Source organism: Neodiprion fabricii, chromosome 1 (genome assembly GCF_021155785.1).
Source record: "Neodiprion fabricii isolate iyNeoFabr1 chromosome 1, iyNeoFabr1.1, whole genome shotgun sequence".
Lineage (NCBI taxonomy): Eukaryota > Metazoa > Arthropoda > Insecta > Hymenoptera > Diprionidae > Neodiprion > Neodiprion fabricii.
This window is the reverse complement of record NC_060239.1, coordinates 7,946,582-7,964,744: the sequence shown is the minus strand read 5'-3', so window position 1 is coordinate 7,964,744 and position 18,163 is coordinate 7,946,582. Positions and strand designations below refer to the sequence as shown.

At 39.1% G+C, this 18,163-nt stretch overlaps 1 protein-coding gene across 26 annotated transcripts in view; it reads right to left on the bottom strand.

Annotated features, from left to right (window-relative positions):
* The window catches only part of LOC124187781 (ankyrin-3-like), a 98,520-nt gene that overhangs the window by 46,110 nt on the left and 34,247 nt on the right, over positions 1-18,163 (bottom strand). For 25 of the 26 annotated variants that reach the window (XM_046579921.1, XM_046579922.1, XM_046579925.1 and 22 more), the window contains exons 3-17: positions 7,230-7,331; positions 5,877-6,009; positions 5,573-5,736; positions 5,175-5,330; positions 4,903-5,031; positions 4,423-4,620; positions 4,051-4,347; positions 3,768-3,965; positions 3,331-3,477; positions 3,086-3,235; positions 2,669-2,809; positions 2,346-2,501; positions 2,151-2,249; positions 1,592-1,789; positions 1,048-1,231 (exon numbers count right to left, since the gene is read on the bottom strand). In XM_046579921.1, coding sequence (XP_046435877.1) covers positions 1,048-1,231; positions 1,592-1,789; positions 2,151-2,249; positions 2,346-2,501; positions 2,669-2,809; positions 3,086-3,235; positions 3,331-3,477; positions 3,768-3,965; positions 4,051-4,347; positions 4,423-4,620; positions 4,903-5,031; positions 5,175-5,330; positions 5,573-5,736; positions 5,877-6,009; positions 7,230-7,331 — 2,452 coding nt within the window. The remainder of the gene's footprint in view (positions 1-1,047; positions 1,232-1,591; positions 1,790-2,150; positions 2,250-2,345; positions 2,502-2,668; positions 2,810-3,085; positions 3,236-3,330; positions 3,478-3,767; positions 3,966-4,050; positions 4,348-4,422; positions 4,621-4,902; positions 5,032-5,174; positions 5,331-5,572; positions 5,737-5,876; positions 6,010-7,229; positions 7,332-18,163) is intronic. The other variant, XM_046579934.1, reaches the window with a different exon arrangement.

The window sequence follows — 18,163 nt, the reverse complement described above, 5'->3', positions numbered from 1 at the left end:
GTCAGTGCCCTAAAACCATGGCGATATTGAAACCCTCGTATTTAATTGGCAAGGGAAAGGAATGACGTCAATATTCGGGAATTCTAATTCAAAGCAAACTAAGAACGAAACATGCTATACGATTTTGCTTCCATCTAAAAGCTACTAAAGAATCAAATCCAACGTAATTTACCTATATAAGAGTACATGCCAAAGCTTGTCTCACGTGAAAATAAGTTGGGAATGATTGCAGGTGCGGCATGCAACACATGTATAGAAATTCCTATAGACATGCAGTTATAAGTATTATACAACTTTATGATCGTATTTTTATGATAGAACAATTTGTTTCACTTAGTGCGTTAAATGAATAAATTAGATTATTCAACACGCTCTGCCAATTTACAATACCTAAAAGCTTAATAAGATATCGAAATTTATCCAGCGAGAATACTGTGCACTATATAGCAATAGCAATAATTCAGTAAATTTAGCAGAATAATTTAGTGCGATACGAGAAATAACCACACAATTGTTTAATTGATTATAAATTCTCAACTCGTTCTCCAAAACTGATACCTAAATACTTATGGAAAATTACTAAGCACATGGCTACTATGTGTATAATACGCGTGATTATGGCATTTACTGGAGAGATATATGCCAGTCGTTTTGCATTCTGTTTAAGTTCGTACAAGAAACCTTTGGATGCATGTTTCTGATATATGTCTAGATGTTATAGCTTTTTAAACTAGTTACATAAACATGGTCCAGCATTACAGCACAGCATAAAAGTAAAAGTCAATGGAAGACTTCAGTATACACCAGATGTGCACTGGTGTAATTAGTTGAAAATGCTATAAGTTGCGTGTCGCTTTATGATAAAATATAAAAACAACTCAACTGCATAACGAATCGCTGCAAATTAATCAGGCAAGAATACTACTATGTACATAGTAATTGCATCTATAAGATATTTCGTACCCATTAAGCTAGTGAAAATAACTTTGAACCAGCGTAAAAACTACAAATAACGGTTTCGTTAAAAAGACAACTATGAAAACTCACCACCTTCGTCTTCGCTATCACTCATGAACGTCTCCTGCATCGATTCAGGTGCCTGTACCTTGTACTTTTCTTCAATTGTAATAGTATGCGTAGTCGTGATGACAGTTTCCGTTACAACTTTCAAAGTTTCAACAACGCTGATGTATCCTAATTTCTGTGCTATGTCCAAAGCTGTTTGCCCATTCTATTTAACAGTAAAATGATTTCATGAAACGAGTTGCTTAACCTTTAGACCGTCGGTGATTTTAATACATTTTCAAATAACCCACATTTTTATTATTTGACTAGTGGCGACCTAAAGATTAATGACTTATGGTCTTCATTCTCTACGATGAAACTTGAGAGCTTTTTGAGTCATAAGGCTTTTCCAATATTAAACAATGCGAAAGAGATAAAATTTCTTCTCATCATGTAACAGCTACGATAAGGGTTTTTTCAATTCAAGCAACAATAAGTCGTACTTTATACATTTACAAAATGGTTGTTAGATTTCATTCTATCGATTACTTTGATCTTATTAGATAAAAGCTGGAATTTTGCTCACATTGGTAACTGCATTAGGCTTTGCTTTACTCTCTAACAGCAAATTAATAACTAAGGTATGCCCCTGTTGCGCAGCTTGATGTAATGGTGTGTAACCAGCACCGGTACTGCTATCAACACCTGCTCCCGATCTCAGCAAGAAACGTACCATTGCTGCTTGACCAAAATGTGCTGCGACATGCAACGGTGTGTAACCAGCCTATAAAAATTAGCAATTACTATTGAATCGATCGTCACTTCGTATGGCAATTGATATACAGAATTTTTTGTTCCAATAAACAAATTTTTTCAACTTGACTGTGAAACAGACTATCACCTATTTGAATGCACATGATTGAGATCAAGAACTAAGTGAAAAACTTTGAGTGCTGCTGATCGCAGAAGTTCACACTAGCCTGTACAAGGCTAATTATGATGCTTGTTATTAAATTCGTGACAATTCTATTAGATCTAATACCCATATACATACAGATATATACATACTTGTTGAGCCAATGATAGTACTGCATATTTGGATAATAACGTTTCGATTCGTTTATGGATATTTGGGCGTATCTTACCTTAGTTTTGGTATCAATATCAGCTCCATTTTTGACAAGGATGGACGCGACGTTAACTTTGTCTTCTTGCGCACACAGGTGTAATGGTGTTAGACCGTTCTGTAATTAATATGTAGAACAAATATCTAATATTCTTGACGAAGCAAGCGATTAAACGCATTTAGACTCGGAAATAATGTAAGACAATAGTAGTACCTTAGCTTTGTGATTTGTATCTGCTTTGTGCTCAATAAGAAGAGTTGACATATCGGTATGACCCTCCTGGGCACTCAAGTGCAGAGGTGTGAAGCCAGCTTTTGATTCTGCGTTTGCCTTTGCTCCATATTCTAATAATGTTGTGGCGATATCCATCTGCGTGTCATTAAAAGTAAGTGTAAATAATTTAGTATAAACGAATCATTGATTATTTCATGATTTACTCAATGTAATTGGATATTTTCGTAGGTGTGAAATAATCCATATTCATCACCATTACGCAAGTAAATAGACTTTATATTATAAATATACAACTAGGGTACCTGATTTTTACGAGCCGCAATGTGTAGCGGAGTGTGACCATTCTTAGCCATTGCATGAGGAGAGGCTCCCTTGTCAAGAAGAAGCAGAGCCACATTCTGATGGTCGTAATGGGATGCAACGTGAAGCGGTGTGACTCCATTCTGAGTTGTTAGTTACGTAAGCATACATGTTAAAAAAAAGTGTCAAGTAACGAAACGACAATCAGAATTATACAACATTTTGTTATCCATGTGGAGTATGATATTTAAAAAATTTGACACAGCAAAAGTTCTACGCTTAATAGTTGCTAATTATTTAATTACATTTTGCCAAGCCTCGATATAATGTAACAACTGTGTAAAAAGATTAATGAAAAACTCTTGGATATTTCAAAAAATAACATACATCGTAATCGTAATCAATATTCTAGATCTCACCTTTCCTTGAGCATCGACAGGGGCATCCTTCTGTAGCAGAAGCCTTGCAACATTCATATTTCCATATTTTGCAGCAAGATGCAACGGTGTGAAACCTTTCTTGGTCGTAGCGGTAAGCGATGCTCTATTTTCAAGCAAGACAGATGCCACCTAGAAATGAAATAGGCAGTGATCAACATGACATTTGTTCCACTTGTAAACTTGAGCTGTAATTGTTATACTCGATTTTCATAATAATTACACACCTCTTCCTGGCCTTCTTTAGCTGCAATATGAAGCGGGGTGTATAAATCTTTCGTAGTTGCATCAACATCCGCACCATGTTGTAGGAGTAGCATCACGATATCAACGTTACCCAACCGTGATGCAACATGTAACGGAGTTTGGTCTTCCTATAAAACGATTATTGAAAATTATCGATTTGAAAGGACTTCACAAGGAGGGACCCATAAAAACGTTAGAGTAACTGCAAACAGTACACTCAAACAAATCCCATATACACAAGTAGGTACACATTCAACTATCGCAAAGTGCAACAGTGAGAAAATAGAAAAATTTTTTGGAATTTGAGATAACTTGTGAATGAATGTTCGATTAAAACAAAAAAAAGTCTTCAGATATATGGTCTGATAACAAAGAAGTATCCGCCTTTCCGCTCTGCAGAAAATTGAAATATCCTTACTCTCGCTCTGGCGTCAACTAGAGCTCCGTTTCTCAACAAAATCCTGATGATGTCGGTCTGATTTGCTCTAGCAGCCAAATGCAGGGGGGTTTCTCCTCGCACAGTTGGAATGTCTGGACTAGCATCGTGTTGGAGTAAATAAATGACAATGTTCATACATCCCATGAAGCTTGCAACGTGTAAAGGTGTAAGGCCGGACTGAAGAACAATTTCATGTCTTTAATATGAAGGTCATAAAATGGGGATCATAATCTATCGCACTCATATCTAAGAATATCTATACCTCTGTCATTGCTTCGATGCTAGCTCTGTGTTTAAGAAGCAGTTCAACAACTTTTATTCTGTTCTTTTTACAAGCAATGTGAAGAGGGGTAAAACCATTTAAGGCTCTGGCATTAGGATCAGCATTTCTGTCGAGCAATAGTTTAGCTACTCTAACATGTCCGCAATGAGCTGCCACGTGCAATGCAGTCAGATAATCAACGGTCACATCGTCGACAGGTGCTCCATGGTAAAGTAGAATACGAGCAGCATCAACGTGATCACCTTGAGAAGCCATGTGCAGTGGGGCAAGTCCATTCTGAGGAATGAAACATTCGAAATAAGAGTATAAAATAAAGACATGTTGAACGATGTTGAACGCCTGGTAACTTACTTTCGTTTTAGAACCAATAGGTGCTCCGTTTTCTATTAGTATATCTACTACTTCGTGATGACCAGATCTAGCTGCGCAATGAAGCGGAGTGAGCCCGTCTCTCGTTTTTGCTTCGATATTCGCATTTTTGGACATAAGCAGATTCACCATTTTTATCCTTCCCCATTTTGCTGCGACATGCATTGGCGTTATATTATGCTGAAAATCAAGTTTTACGTTAACACAGATACTCAACTGAACAAAAATATCTACGTATAATAGACCTGTTAAACACATTTTGTGCATCAAACATCATTTAAAACAGCTGACCCGTTACTACACGAGTAAGACTGCTTTATGACATGTGCTACAAATGGTACTATGTATGGGCTTGAAGTTCTGTGAGTAATGGCTTATTTCGGCACACTATAAGTCAGTAAAACTCTGCGCAATTCGTCATTCGATGAACTATTTTGTAATTGATATTACGGGCTTCATTACCTTTGCGGTGAAATTAACTGCTGCTCCTTTTTCATAGAGTAGCGAAGCTATCCTGTCGTTACCGTAATGGGCAGCGATGTGAAGGGGTGTAAAACCACTTTTTGATGTAACATCAGGATTGTGATCGTTCTGTAAATAAAACTCAGTGTAAATCCATACTTAAATGGCCATACATCACAAAACGAATTTCGATTGCCTTTGAACATCGAATTTATGTACTTTTTCAATATTGTTTCTTATAAATAGCATCAAGTAGAGGTAAAAAGGCTTACTTGTAAAAGCAACGCAGCAGCTTTGCAGTCGTCCTTCTTTGCAGCAATGTGAAGAGCTGGTAGACGTACTTTACCTCTTGTGTCACTTTCGAGTAGTACCGCTACTACTTTATCGTGACCCTGTTGCATGGCCACAGCCAATGGGGTAAATCCATCCTGTGAACACAATTTCATGACTAGCAAATGTATCTTCATCTTACGATTCATTGAATTGCAAAATATACAACGTAGGTATTTCGTATTTATATGAAATAATTAACATGAATTAAGTGCAAGGCAATGCCGCAAACAGTTTCAATTTGCAAGTGCTGTCAGAATAACATGAGGGTAATTCAACAGGATCCAATCAATCCTGGAGAGAAATACTTCAAGTGAATAAAAAACATATTTTGTCTTACCTCAGTGGCAAGAGTTTGATTAGCGCCCTTGCTAAGCAAAAACTTGACAACGGAGTCGTGGTTTTCTTGGGCAGCCATGTACAGCGGTGTGAAACCATTTTGTGATTGGGCATTGACAGAAGCGCCACGTTGAATGAGTAAATGTACAACCTCTTCTTGCCCAGCTGAAGAAACAATGGAATCGTATTACTTATTAAATAGGAATCTTATACAAAGACATTAATCAGTTGGTATTTTTTCAGCAGATAAATTTCATGGCTTAAAGGATATAACACAAACTTGGTGAAGTAGAATATTCAGTTACCAAGTGAGGCGATATGCAGAGCTGTATTTCCTTTCTTGGTGGCAGCATCTACGATAGCTCCTCGAGTTAAAAGTTCTCTGACTATTTCTATGTGGCCGTCTTTAGCGGCTAGGTGCAAAGCGTTTAGACCATTCTGTAATATCAAATTATTTTATTAGATACTGCTATTAGATTAGATACAACATGAGAAAATAATTGACGATATGCGCTAAAGGATTGATTCTAAAAACTTAAAGACATCAAACCTGACTAAAAAAGAACGACACTAGAGATTCCGAAAATTTTAAATACTGAGAAAGTGTGAGCAACCCTTTCATTACGAGATTTCATCTTTGATTTAACAAGATTTTAGGTGGGTGTAAATTACGTTACAAATGTTTTGAGGGTCAAGTGGGTTCAAGTGCATTTCTGATGAGTGAAGTGAATTCAATCATATGATGTATAAGGCCTCGATACCTTAATGATGATACGATACGTTACAAATATGCCTTGGTATGTACTGTAAGATGCCAGTCAACCATAGTCCCTCGAGATAATATAGATACGTGAGTGTACGGCTCCATTTTTGATACCTATTTTTCTCATGCAATTAGATAAAAATCTGCTGAGTAGTCTGACTCAAGCATGAGCGAGTAAGAAGGAAAATATTGATCTGCGACATTGCGAGTAGATTGGTCAAAATTCAAACACTGCAAAAGGTTATTTTTGAAAGACTTCCAAAGACCTAAATTTCAGCGCTTTTAAACTACAAAAGTACTGTACTGCTCTCATGCATTGATTTGTAATCGATATCGACACTTCCACGACATCAAGGAAAACTGCCCAAAAGGTTATAATTAGAGAAATTCGTAGTATGTACGCAAGTTTTTCGAGAATACGACTCAGATTTTTATAAAATTATTTACAAAATAAACATATCCTTTGGTCTCGCTGCCGTTATGATTAATACTCAAATGTAATCAACTGTCTTCAAATGAGCATTATCAACGACGGTCTGAATTTAACGAGAAAGAATTCCGGGTTTAATACGTATTGGCATGTGGCATGATGCATGCTGTCTGCTAAGAAGCTGCCGGGCGTTTTTCCGAAATCGGTTTCCGTGTGAACATAGCCACCATCGAAGTCGCTCGATTCCCTAGAAATGCAAAAATCGAGAGTGGCTGTGTTTCGACAGATTTCGTGTTCGAAGCTGAAGTAGGTAGATACGTTCTACGAGACAGTTACCGGTTGTTTGGGGAATTGGGTATGATAATAAGGGAAAGCGAGGGAAAACTATCGGAATGATACACCATCAAAGAGATATCGTGAATAATGGTTCATTCGGAGTGATCACCACGAAACGATCATTCTTACAGCGTTAGAAGCATTTATGTCAACTCCGGACTCGAGGTACTCCAACACTTTTTCCAGTTGTCCCGCTCTCGCTGCCCTGAGGAAAGCTGTACTTGGGTCACTCTGCAACACAAAAAAGTAAATTATGTAGGTAATATGTTACTTTCATGTACCCGTACAGTTTTACGATTCATGAATATTATATCTGTATCGTCTATTACGACGGTAGTCGATCGGTCTGAACTAAGCGATCAGTGGTGCCACGTCGAAACAAAACTGATCTCGGGCAAAACGATCGTTGTATTCATTTGTTTACTCTTGTCAAGCTCAGACGCGTATCGGATGGACCGAGACTCGCGGTCTTGAACCTTGATTGCGACGATTTCGCGTTGTTACGTAAATTCTGCGACTCCGTAAAACCGTGTCGGTTCGTTTACAAATCGTGAATTAAGCAGCGGAAATAACGGAAACAAACATTTGTGCAATGCTTCAGCCCCGGCGAAGGGTGCTCGAGTGCAGTGGCGGGCAGGGTTTCTCGCGATAAAGGGTTTTATCAGTCGGTTGGGGTTGCGTTGCGGTCTGTGGGCGCCGTGCAGTCTGAAGTGACGTCACGGGGTAAAGGAACTCTCCTCTCCCTTGTCGCCACCTGAACCCTCGACACTCGGCCTACCCTGAGTCTAGACTCCGGAGATTGACGCTAATACGGATTAACACGATCTGGAACTGCAATTTTTCGATACGACTTTATTCTCTTTCTAAACGTTGGGAGAAGGGGGGCAGTCGGTTATCAGTAGTCTAAATTCAGAATTTTGACCAGACTCTACAGTACCTTCGACCGCCATCTTGAATGTACGGCTCAGGTAGGAAAATATCGATCTCGGACAAAAGATTGTTACGACAAAAATGAAGATACCAATTAATTATAATAAAGAACAAATTCCACCATGAATTGAAGACGGCGGTCAAAGATACCGCAGAAACTGTTCGAATTCTTGATTTAAAATACTGACGACCCCCCCAACCTCTAAAAAATGAAAATAGTGTTATTTCAACTGGACTACAGTTCCTTGCTCCCTTTTCCGCGAGGAAGCGGTCAAGCCAGTTAATTAAGACTGTTCAGGTGAGAAAAAAACGAACCTTCATTCGATTAGGTACGGCGCAATTTTCCGCAACGTGGTTATAATTCGCGTAATTACAGCAGGGGTGCGCGTTGCGGGCAACGACACGATCGACGAGTGACTTTAGAGTCGCGTCAGTCCCTGAATGCGATCTAATTAAAATTTGATTATGGAATACCCTATCATCGAGTCCATGAAATCATGGAGTAATCCTGACGAATACAACAAACAACTTTACAGCTCTTCTACGATGCTTTGAAAACACGACCGAGGAGGGAAGAAGGCTCGTCCAGATTTAACGCAGTCAGTTCAGCTGTGAGGTGAGTCAAAATTGATACATAAATCTATTTTTTAGTCATAGACGGATGAAGCGGAAAACAAAAATTATGCAAAACTTTTCGATCCATTCGATTTACAAGCCTTGTTTTAGGTTGAGAACCTCGGGTATGTCGCGTCATCATTCTTAGAGATGTATATAATTTTGTTATTCGGTTCAATAAGGCGTGAGCAGTGCTTAAATATACCTTAGCACACTGTAATCGACCTTTCTTGCCTCTGTTCGTTAATAATTTATTCTTAAAAATCTCCGACCTTCGATGACAAACAACCTTCTATGCGTACCGTAAAACAATTAACAGTTAGAGGTTGGAAAAAACTGGAAAAGCCGTTGAAACTTCCGGGTGAAATTGCCAGCAAGCCGGGATTGGATGCGATGCAATCATCAATGCTGCAAATCGCTATTCGTTACGCCATTGTTCACCGTTTACTTCTTGGATTTACCTTCCTACCGTTGACTTCTTTGCACAATTCGTTACCTTGTAACTCGATTATCACAGCACGAGTACCGAGTCATCGATATATCATACGTAATACATTGCTACTGATATTATCCACGGCTGCATGCGTGTGTTATCGAAGCTTGTCAAAAAGCATAGAAGGAAATGAAAAGTAAAAAGGTTGAACAGCAAAAGTCCGGACAACATAACGAGCATCGGAGTTTATTTAAGTATGAATGTGGAGTGAAGCCAGACGTGTGCATCGTCTGTCGCCTGTAATCAATACACTCGGTGCTGCATAGCCGGCACGAAAACGCTGCTGATACGTGTTTCCGTTTATAGATTTATGGATCTCTGCTTGGTTGTGGGTGTACAACGCACCCAGTCGGTAAATGATATTTTAACAACCTGGAAAATCTTGGCCAAACATATATCGGACCTTCGTATCTTGCTGGAGATGATTTTTACGTTCGTACACGAAGAGAAGATAAAGAGCTGATTTTACTCAAAACTGGTAAGAAAAAGGGACACACGAAGGTTTTTGATAAAAAAAATATACCCACGTATCGACTATATTTTTTACTACAAACGTAGCAGATTTTACTTTGCAGACAGTGGTCTTTACTGGTTCTAAGAGTAAATTCTGCATCTTACGAAGTACATTTTACCAAAAAATTGTGATGTGTTCCTCTTTTCCTGCAGTTTTGAGTAAAATCTGCTCTTTTATTATCTGCGTACAGGCTAAATTAGCTGCTGCTTGTTTTTCGCACGATGAATGTTATTTTTAAGGAAAAAATTTCATCTTACCAAGGCTCCGGAATTCGAGTCGTGTGTGTATAGATCTATTGCAAGCAGTTATATGTATACAGATACTCCGCAGAGTTCTGGCTAACATCGCAGCCGCTTCTATTTTCGTTTCAAAAATATCTAATCAATGAAGTAGATCGCATGTTTTCTAACCGCGACGTAAATTACTTGCTGTCTGAATAAGCGAAAAATATCGGGTTCTTATGCGTCTGATCATTTTTACTTTATTTTTTTGACGGCACATGTCATGCGGTTGATGCAAAGAAACTGGTTCTCATCTTGTTTGAATTCAATTTTTGTCCACCTTGTAATTAGTGGGTGAAAGGTTTACTCATACTTTGAGAATTACTACAGCTGATACTATACAGTAGTCGAGATACCTGAAATATTCTGCTTTACTTATTATACGAAATGAATGCCGGAGGCAAAATTAACTCGGCTTAAAAACACAACACTGTACAACGTGTCGGAAACGGCGCTACAGCAGTAACCGTATATTATGAAACCAAAAATCACGTTATTCCGTTACTCATGTACGTACATTATACAACGTCAACAGTTTGAAATTATACACTGAGTAATAATTGCAGGTTTTACCGAAAATCATTCAAGATTTTTTTTAAATTCCTCGGTTCTCTATTCTTATTTTTTTTACACAGACAAAATTTCAAATCATAGCTGCGCTTTACTGAATTTCTTTTTTATAGCGTATAATTATTTTTTGTCTTACTTCTTTTCTCTTTATTCTTTTTTTCGAACCTCAATATCTGTAGCCGGCGATTTTTCGGTAATAACAACGGAGTGCTAACATTCGGTAAAACGAGTCTGTCAACAATTTAGGATTCGGCCATCGGCTAACTGCACCGTGAACGATAATAATGCGCTTTATAGACGTCGTTAGGACGCGATATTGGGGTGAAGCGCAAAACATCACTCCAGTACGGAGAGAGTAGAGTATATTATACGTATATGTATGGTGGTTGTACAACATATGGTCGTCATCTGTCGTCAGTTTGGAGTTGAACCACGGTACCCAGCATCGTACGTATACCCTAATTGCAAGGGTGGATCTGGGATCCCAGAGTCACGGAGGATGGCTGACTGATGCCGAGCTCCTTTATGTTTGCGAAAATATTAAAACTACACGTATGCGAATCCACGCCAACGCCGTAATATTCTGTACCGCGCAGTGATTGGAAACCGGGCGAATAGATAAAGTAACTGATTCAATAACACACGTCGCTTCGTGTACATACACGCAAACAAACACACACTCGTTTACTATAAATCTATTTTATGGTGTTGTTTATCTTGGTCTAATTTGAGCTGTTAAACGGTCTCTTATTCTCTGTTCGTTGAGCAATTAGAGTCTGAGATTGGTTTCACTTTTCACTGCCAAGGTAATTACTGGGTGGGAGGATTTTGTAGCTTGGTGATTTGTCAATCATTATACCAGTGAACATATGTTTCATGCATCTTATACATATATGGCGTATATAATAGGTATATCATCATGCTAGCGATACATACTTATATTTTACTCTACTGCAATCTAGTTATGTGTTACACGTTACGTACTCCGACCGTATTACGAGCAGAGAGATGACTTCGTTTTAGTTCTAAACCAGATTAGATTCTAATGGAACTGCAATACGCATAATAGGTAACCTAATTGCGTGATTGATTCAAGATCCGTTTTTACCCCGATGAAAATTGCTCGAGAGTTAACTCACGCTCTGTATCTCCTGCAGTTGACCCCATTTTCACAGTTGTAGATATATATATATATATTATCGTTTTGCAAACACTTGGATCAAACATAGTGCATACATGCATACTAGTAAAATATCAGATTCATATCCATGGCCGCTTGCTTTCCATTTGCGCCAATTTTCTGCCACAACGTCACTCCGAGTGAATTCATTGCTCGGATATAGCGTATCAGGCCAATGAAATCACACGGTGTCATGTTGCGTCGGAAAATTGACAAAAAAAAAAAAGGAAAGCGGTCTGTGTCTGATTTTACTTCCTTTTGGATCGAAACAATATGTGGACAATGATAATCCCTAAGGAATTCTTTAACAGTTTTCAACAATCAATCATCGATCTTAGTTATCATGCTTAATATTTGCGAAACAAGTCAAATTCAAGTTTTCACGCATGAAAGCATAAAAAGTTGAGGAAATTTGATTTTCACGTCAACATCGAGTCAAATCGTGCCAAACTCGAATTTTTGGATATCGTGCGCCGCAGAATCGCGTCATCCGTAATTATCCAGACGGCTTCCTCCCGCGCGAGTCGTTAAACAGCATTCGCAGGTCCACAAACACTTTCCATTCACGTGTCGGCGTGTATAGTCCCTGCAAGAGGAGGCAGCGTATTCACCGAGGAATAGTTCGCGCGTGACGTGATCATTGCGCGTCATCGCCAACCCGGTCTCGCCTGCTCACATCAGTTATGACATTGGCTTGGTGGGTCGGCATCAGCATCGGCATCAACAGAGCGGCAGCAGCAGCAGCAGCTACCGACAAGCATCGCGACCGTCTCTCCATACCCATACTGTCGTACGCACTGAATTACAGAGTGTGCATGACGCAAACGAACACGCCTTCGACCCAGCAAGAAGGTCAGGATGTTGCCAATCGTCCAAGCTCCGCAAGTCCTTGAAAATCATTGTGTCTTTGACGTTAATGATCGCAGAGCAGTCGAGCACAATCCGCAAGCTGCAGTGCGCGGTTCGATTGTTACTACAGGTATACGTATCCACGATACGCGGGTTGCGTAAACTTTGCGTAATAATCTCCGATTAGATTAATTAACTTCTCATATGTGTGCATATGTAACGACAAGTATCGTACGTACAATGCGTATATGAATTTATAGTTAGAGGATGAGAGATCGGGGGATGTTGAGAGGGTTAATCAGTCTCATTATCGCCGGTGCGGGTTACGAAATATTTCCCACGCAGTCTGCAGACGTGGATAAGGGTATTTGAAAAAGTATCCGATTACGGACCGTTTGTTCGTCGCTCTCCGTGTAATCGCAATCGTACAAAACTTATCGTGCACAACGCAGTGTATACTTATACGTAATGCATATCTACTTGATTATCGCATTGTGACGTCTACAGCCTTGATGTCATTGGAAGGAACATCTGATCCTGAGGGTGCCTTAATTTTTTTCTTTTTCATTCGGACTTTTTTTAAGGCGTTGATAAATCCTCATCGATACTTTTAAGCGCAACGATTATTATTGGTATATTTTCGTAATTACGTAACCGTAATGTATGAACAGGGAATAGAAGCGATCTGACTTGGCGTGCAACCTGCGATATTGTTGCGTAATCGAATTAGTGCATCGGTTTACTAGTCGGATGAACACAAGAGAACACACACAAGCGGTAAGACGATCTGTAGCCGATAGTATTCTGCGCTTCTACCCTCTCAGCGTGAATACAGACAGACGGATACACGCCGAGCAAAGAGTAGACGAGGTAATGAAACTCTGATGGAGTCGCGGTGTCTGTTACAAACTCTTTAGAAACCGGACATTGAAGGCTCTCCTCCTCATAAGTCTGCATCGCAGCTAGGGCGAGACCGAACGACTTGGCGCTAGAGAGCCTCGAGTGAAAAGAAAGTGAAAGAAGGCGGAGAGAGAGAGAGAGAGAGAGAGAGAGAGAGAGAGAGAGAGAGAGAGAGAGAGGAGAGGAAACGCAAGAAAAGAGAGTTGAAGAAGGAAGAGGATTAAGACGGAGAGAAAAAAAGAATGCGAGCAAAGAAAGGCGATGCAAGATGAAAGATGGGAGATAAAAAGAAGAACCGCGCTCCATGCTCCGCTGGCTTCGACGTCGTTGGCGTCATAGACCAGAGGGTAACGACCAAGACCTGCTGCAGCTCATCGTCAGCTTGGCCGTTTTCCACGAGGACGTTGCCCGGCGAACTTAAATATTTACATACGGATGCTTTGGTAACTCGTGTCTGGGGATGTTTTTCACGGGGGGAGGTCAGGCAGTGCAGACGTGCAGACAATAATTACCGTTCAAGTATGCGAGGCTAGACTCGGAACGGGAAAAACTACGAGCGGATCACTCGATTCGATGCCGTCGCTGCTCCGACAAGTGCGATATTCTTTACAAGTCTATAACCTGGACGTCTACGTGTAGTACAGCTTTAATTATAACTAAAGACCGACCGAAGATTCGGATTCGGTTTCGGACAGTTTTTATCAAAAATTCTGGTTTCCGACAAAACTTGGCCGGAACTGGCGTTCGTGTCTTGTCGGACACAGTCGCGTATGTTCGAAATTAATTTTGTGCCTACACTGCGTTCCAAAAATAAATTTATTTCCCAATAAATTGAATCGAATAATCTGTTACAAAGCTAGGAAGAACAATAAATTCAAGGGTATAATAAAAATGTAACTAAATTTTAAATCACCCATCTAGGTTTTGGTTACGGTTTCGGCCAAAATTAGAAGAGGAGCTGAATATTCGATTACGGTTTCGGTTTCATCTGAAAATCGGGTTTCGGTCGGACACTAATTATAACGAAACGCAATTTCTAGCAGATTTTGATTTTATTATAGAAAATCTAATTTTATACTCTTAGAAATGAGTCCGAAACTTGAAGACATGACGGTCGTTCTCGTGCGGCTATTAGTAGAGTAAATTCCGCCCATGTCGAAAGAGAAAGACAAAAAAAAATACGGAAACAATCGTATTTTCCTTAGTAGATAATCATCGGATGACTTGGCTCCGTCAGTCTGCCAAAATGTTCAATCATCCAACAGTGAAAATAAGAATAAAATAAAAAAAACAATAAAAAAACCACCTTACCAGTTGCCACCTCGAGAGTTTTAGATAAGACCCAGAAGCAGATAGCGAAATGACCGCAAGACGAATAAATGCGAGCGTATAATAACATGATATATTTGAAGCCTTGGGCCACAGCAGAAAATAGCGTGCGAAACGCATTAACGTAACTTGATGTGCAGATACGGAGGAGGACTCGCGATAAAGCTCTGCTTTACACGGTGAATGCAACTTGCGAACGGCTCTTGCAAATGCACGTTATAAAATTTTCTCGCGGTAATTTTTCCAACAACGCTCGACTCTTGACGATGCACCACGCGATGCAGGTTTCGTTGCAAGATTCCTGGAGGCGTGAGATAGATACGCATTCTGTGAGTCCATTCCGGTTGTTTTTCACGCCTAGACGCATCCACCCGTACTTCCTATTCGTTGTTGAAAACAAAATTCTAAGCAAGTTTCGTGTCTGTTCTATGCGCGATTGTAGGGCTTAAAATTCCTTCGCAGAGAAAAAATTTTATAATTAGGAAGCTGATTTTCTCATCTTCGGTCGATGAGGACGAATTTTTATTCCGTTTTTTCTTTTTTGCTACCGCAGATTTTGACGCGTTGTCAAATCTTGTAACATTCGCTAATTATTATCCATTTAACGGATTGAGCGGATCGAATTGAGCGGATCGCTTTGCGTTGCTGAGAGCTGATTGTGGATACTTAACTATCCGTTAAACGAAAGTAACTCGTCTTTCAACTATCTCTTGAAGTCTTCGGCGTTGTACAAATTATAGGCGCGGATGTAGGTACATGTTCACAAGTCCTCCAATTGTTCAATTTAGATTTTGACGCTTACCAATATGCACTTTTTATTATCGTATCTATGTAGTATTAGAACCGAGATTAGAACCTACTTATATACGATAAACGACGTAATCGTTCCTTTGAAGCGCGCGAATCGAACGTGAATGCGTCATCCCATTTATCCGTATTATTCCGTACCATGTATAAATAATGAATATTAATAAAAACAATAAAGATTGATGCAACGCATGTGAATTTTGTACAATAAAATCGAACAACTTACGGCGCAATGGATCAACCATCTTTTCACCCTTGGATAAATCGCATTGTTGTTTTTAACAGCGCTCTAATTCTTTACACGACGAAGATAAACGAAACGACGTAGCATTGTGATTTGAGATAAAAATTGGAGGAGCATTGCCAACAACAATTATACCGTCAATTGTTTGAAATTTTATACAATATAAGTGCAATTCAAGGCTTGCTACAATTTCCATTATTGTCTATTCTTTTTTCGCCGACGCGAGTGTTTCGACAATCCCTCTGGAGGAACCACAAAGCGGTCAAGGCTTGAGTAATTTTGACAATTGCCGCTGCCTGTTCGCGGATGGGCTTTGATCTAACAGCCCACACTTTAACATCACGCGATGTCATGACTTTTTACGCTTCGAAATAATACGGATAAAGTAGAGCCTACCTATTTGCCGGATATACTTTTGGCCATTTACTAAACCGCAAATAGATGGCAATGATTTCTCGGTATAATTTTATGCCCAGTCGTCCTGACATCAGGCTTAAAAATACGCGTATAATTTATCTATCGTATTCGAAGGTGTGGAACAAACCTTGTACGCTCTCTTCTCACACATTTTTCACTTTTCATCCGGCAACAGACTTTTATTCGTGTATACTAGGGGCTATCCTCATGTATTTTCGAGTAACGTTTATTCAACCCTGACCCACCTCGAGTCTGATACTTATATTTTTTGTTTTGATTTTCGCCAGATTAACGTCCCAACTCTGAAACCCAATTATACATATCCTCTAAGTTTTTTTTCCGCGAATCATTATCCATTTCAATGATATCGAAGAATTTTATTCAATGCACTGTATAATAACTTGAACGGGAATGGTGCAAAAAATGATTTTATCGTTTCGCTAGAAATTGGTTTTTTTTTTTTTTTGTCTCAAATCAAATAACAGTTTACAATTATCATTCCTGTTGCGCAAGTTTTTTTTTTTCTCGTTCATAAGTCCGGGGATAATTTAAGTATGACTATCTCAGTTTCATTCATACGACATAAAGACGGTATTCTTCCGTCGTCAAAGAAGTTACTTGAATTACGATAAGAAATGACATACTGTGAATTACGGTTAATTAACCCAGTAATTAGATATTCTTACAAATTATTCGAATGCGTCAAAGACACATTTTATATACATCTATATAAAATCGTATACGCTAATGAAAAAATTCAGAAATTTCATGGAACTGTGAACTACACAGATAAAGAAAATTGGGTCGAATGCTTAACGGCTAGATTGCGTACAGTCGATTCCTATAATGGGGATTTAAGAATCGATTCGGGCTGAAATAGAATATCCATTATACATATTTTTACAGGTGATTCACTATTTACCGTTGTTATCCGATTTTTTAACCATATTTGTAACGAGCTCGATTTCGCCTTTGAGATCGTTACAAAAAAATAAATGACTCACAATATGTTCCTAAATTAATAATCCTGATGATGTGAACGCATCATTTATTTGTTCATCGACTCGTTGAATATTCAGGGCATTTTATATGCCTACGGCACATAGATGATTAACTTATCAACCTTGTCCTGCATATTCACGGTCTTGACTTCACGTTTATCGACAAAAAATATGTGCACATATACATAAATTGAATAAAAAAAAAAAATCAAAAATAACCGTTCTGCCTGCCCACTTGAATTTTTATTGGAATATTTTTGGTTTTGGCCACAGTTTTTATGTTCATGTTTTTTTTTTTTTTTCTTAATTTTCGACAATCTTACAATCATTGTCAAAGACGTGTCGTGATTTGAATGGCTCTGGGGGCGGGGATTTGAAAAAAATTGGAATTGACTTTTAAATTTCGAATAAAAATATAAAAAATTGTATTGACGGTATATAATAATTGACGGTAAAACGTTTGGCCTTCAGCCTCGTTTGGATCTGCATCAGAGGAACAGTTTTTGTCATCTTGGGAAAATTTTTACCTCGCCATATACTCGTGGCGTTAAAATATAAACAGGGTAGGATTATACGTACAATAATTTCTTCACGGCCTTCCATATACAGACCTGTATTATGTGTATATATATATATATACGTATGCATACTCGACCGGTTAATTCACGGTCGATCGGTTACTCAACGACCCATTATCTCGCTGCACCGTATCACCTACGAGCAAACGTATAATAACGATGAAAAACACAGAGACAAGTGTAGAGAGAAGGGAGAAGATGGACGGTTTCTTTGCGGCGAGGTACTAGACGAATTCGACGATCGCAGCAGCCTTGTGCTTTCTTCTCCTCTTCGATGTTACACTCTGAACTCATGCGTGCAAGTCGTTATTCCACGTGGCTGGACTTTACTTGGCTACATTACCGCACAGAGCTC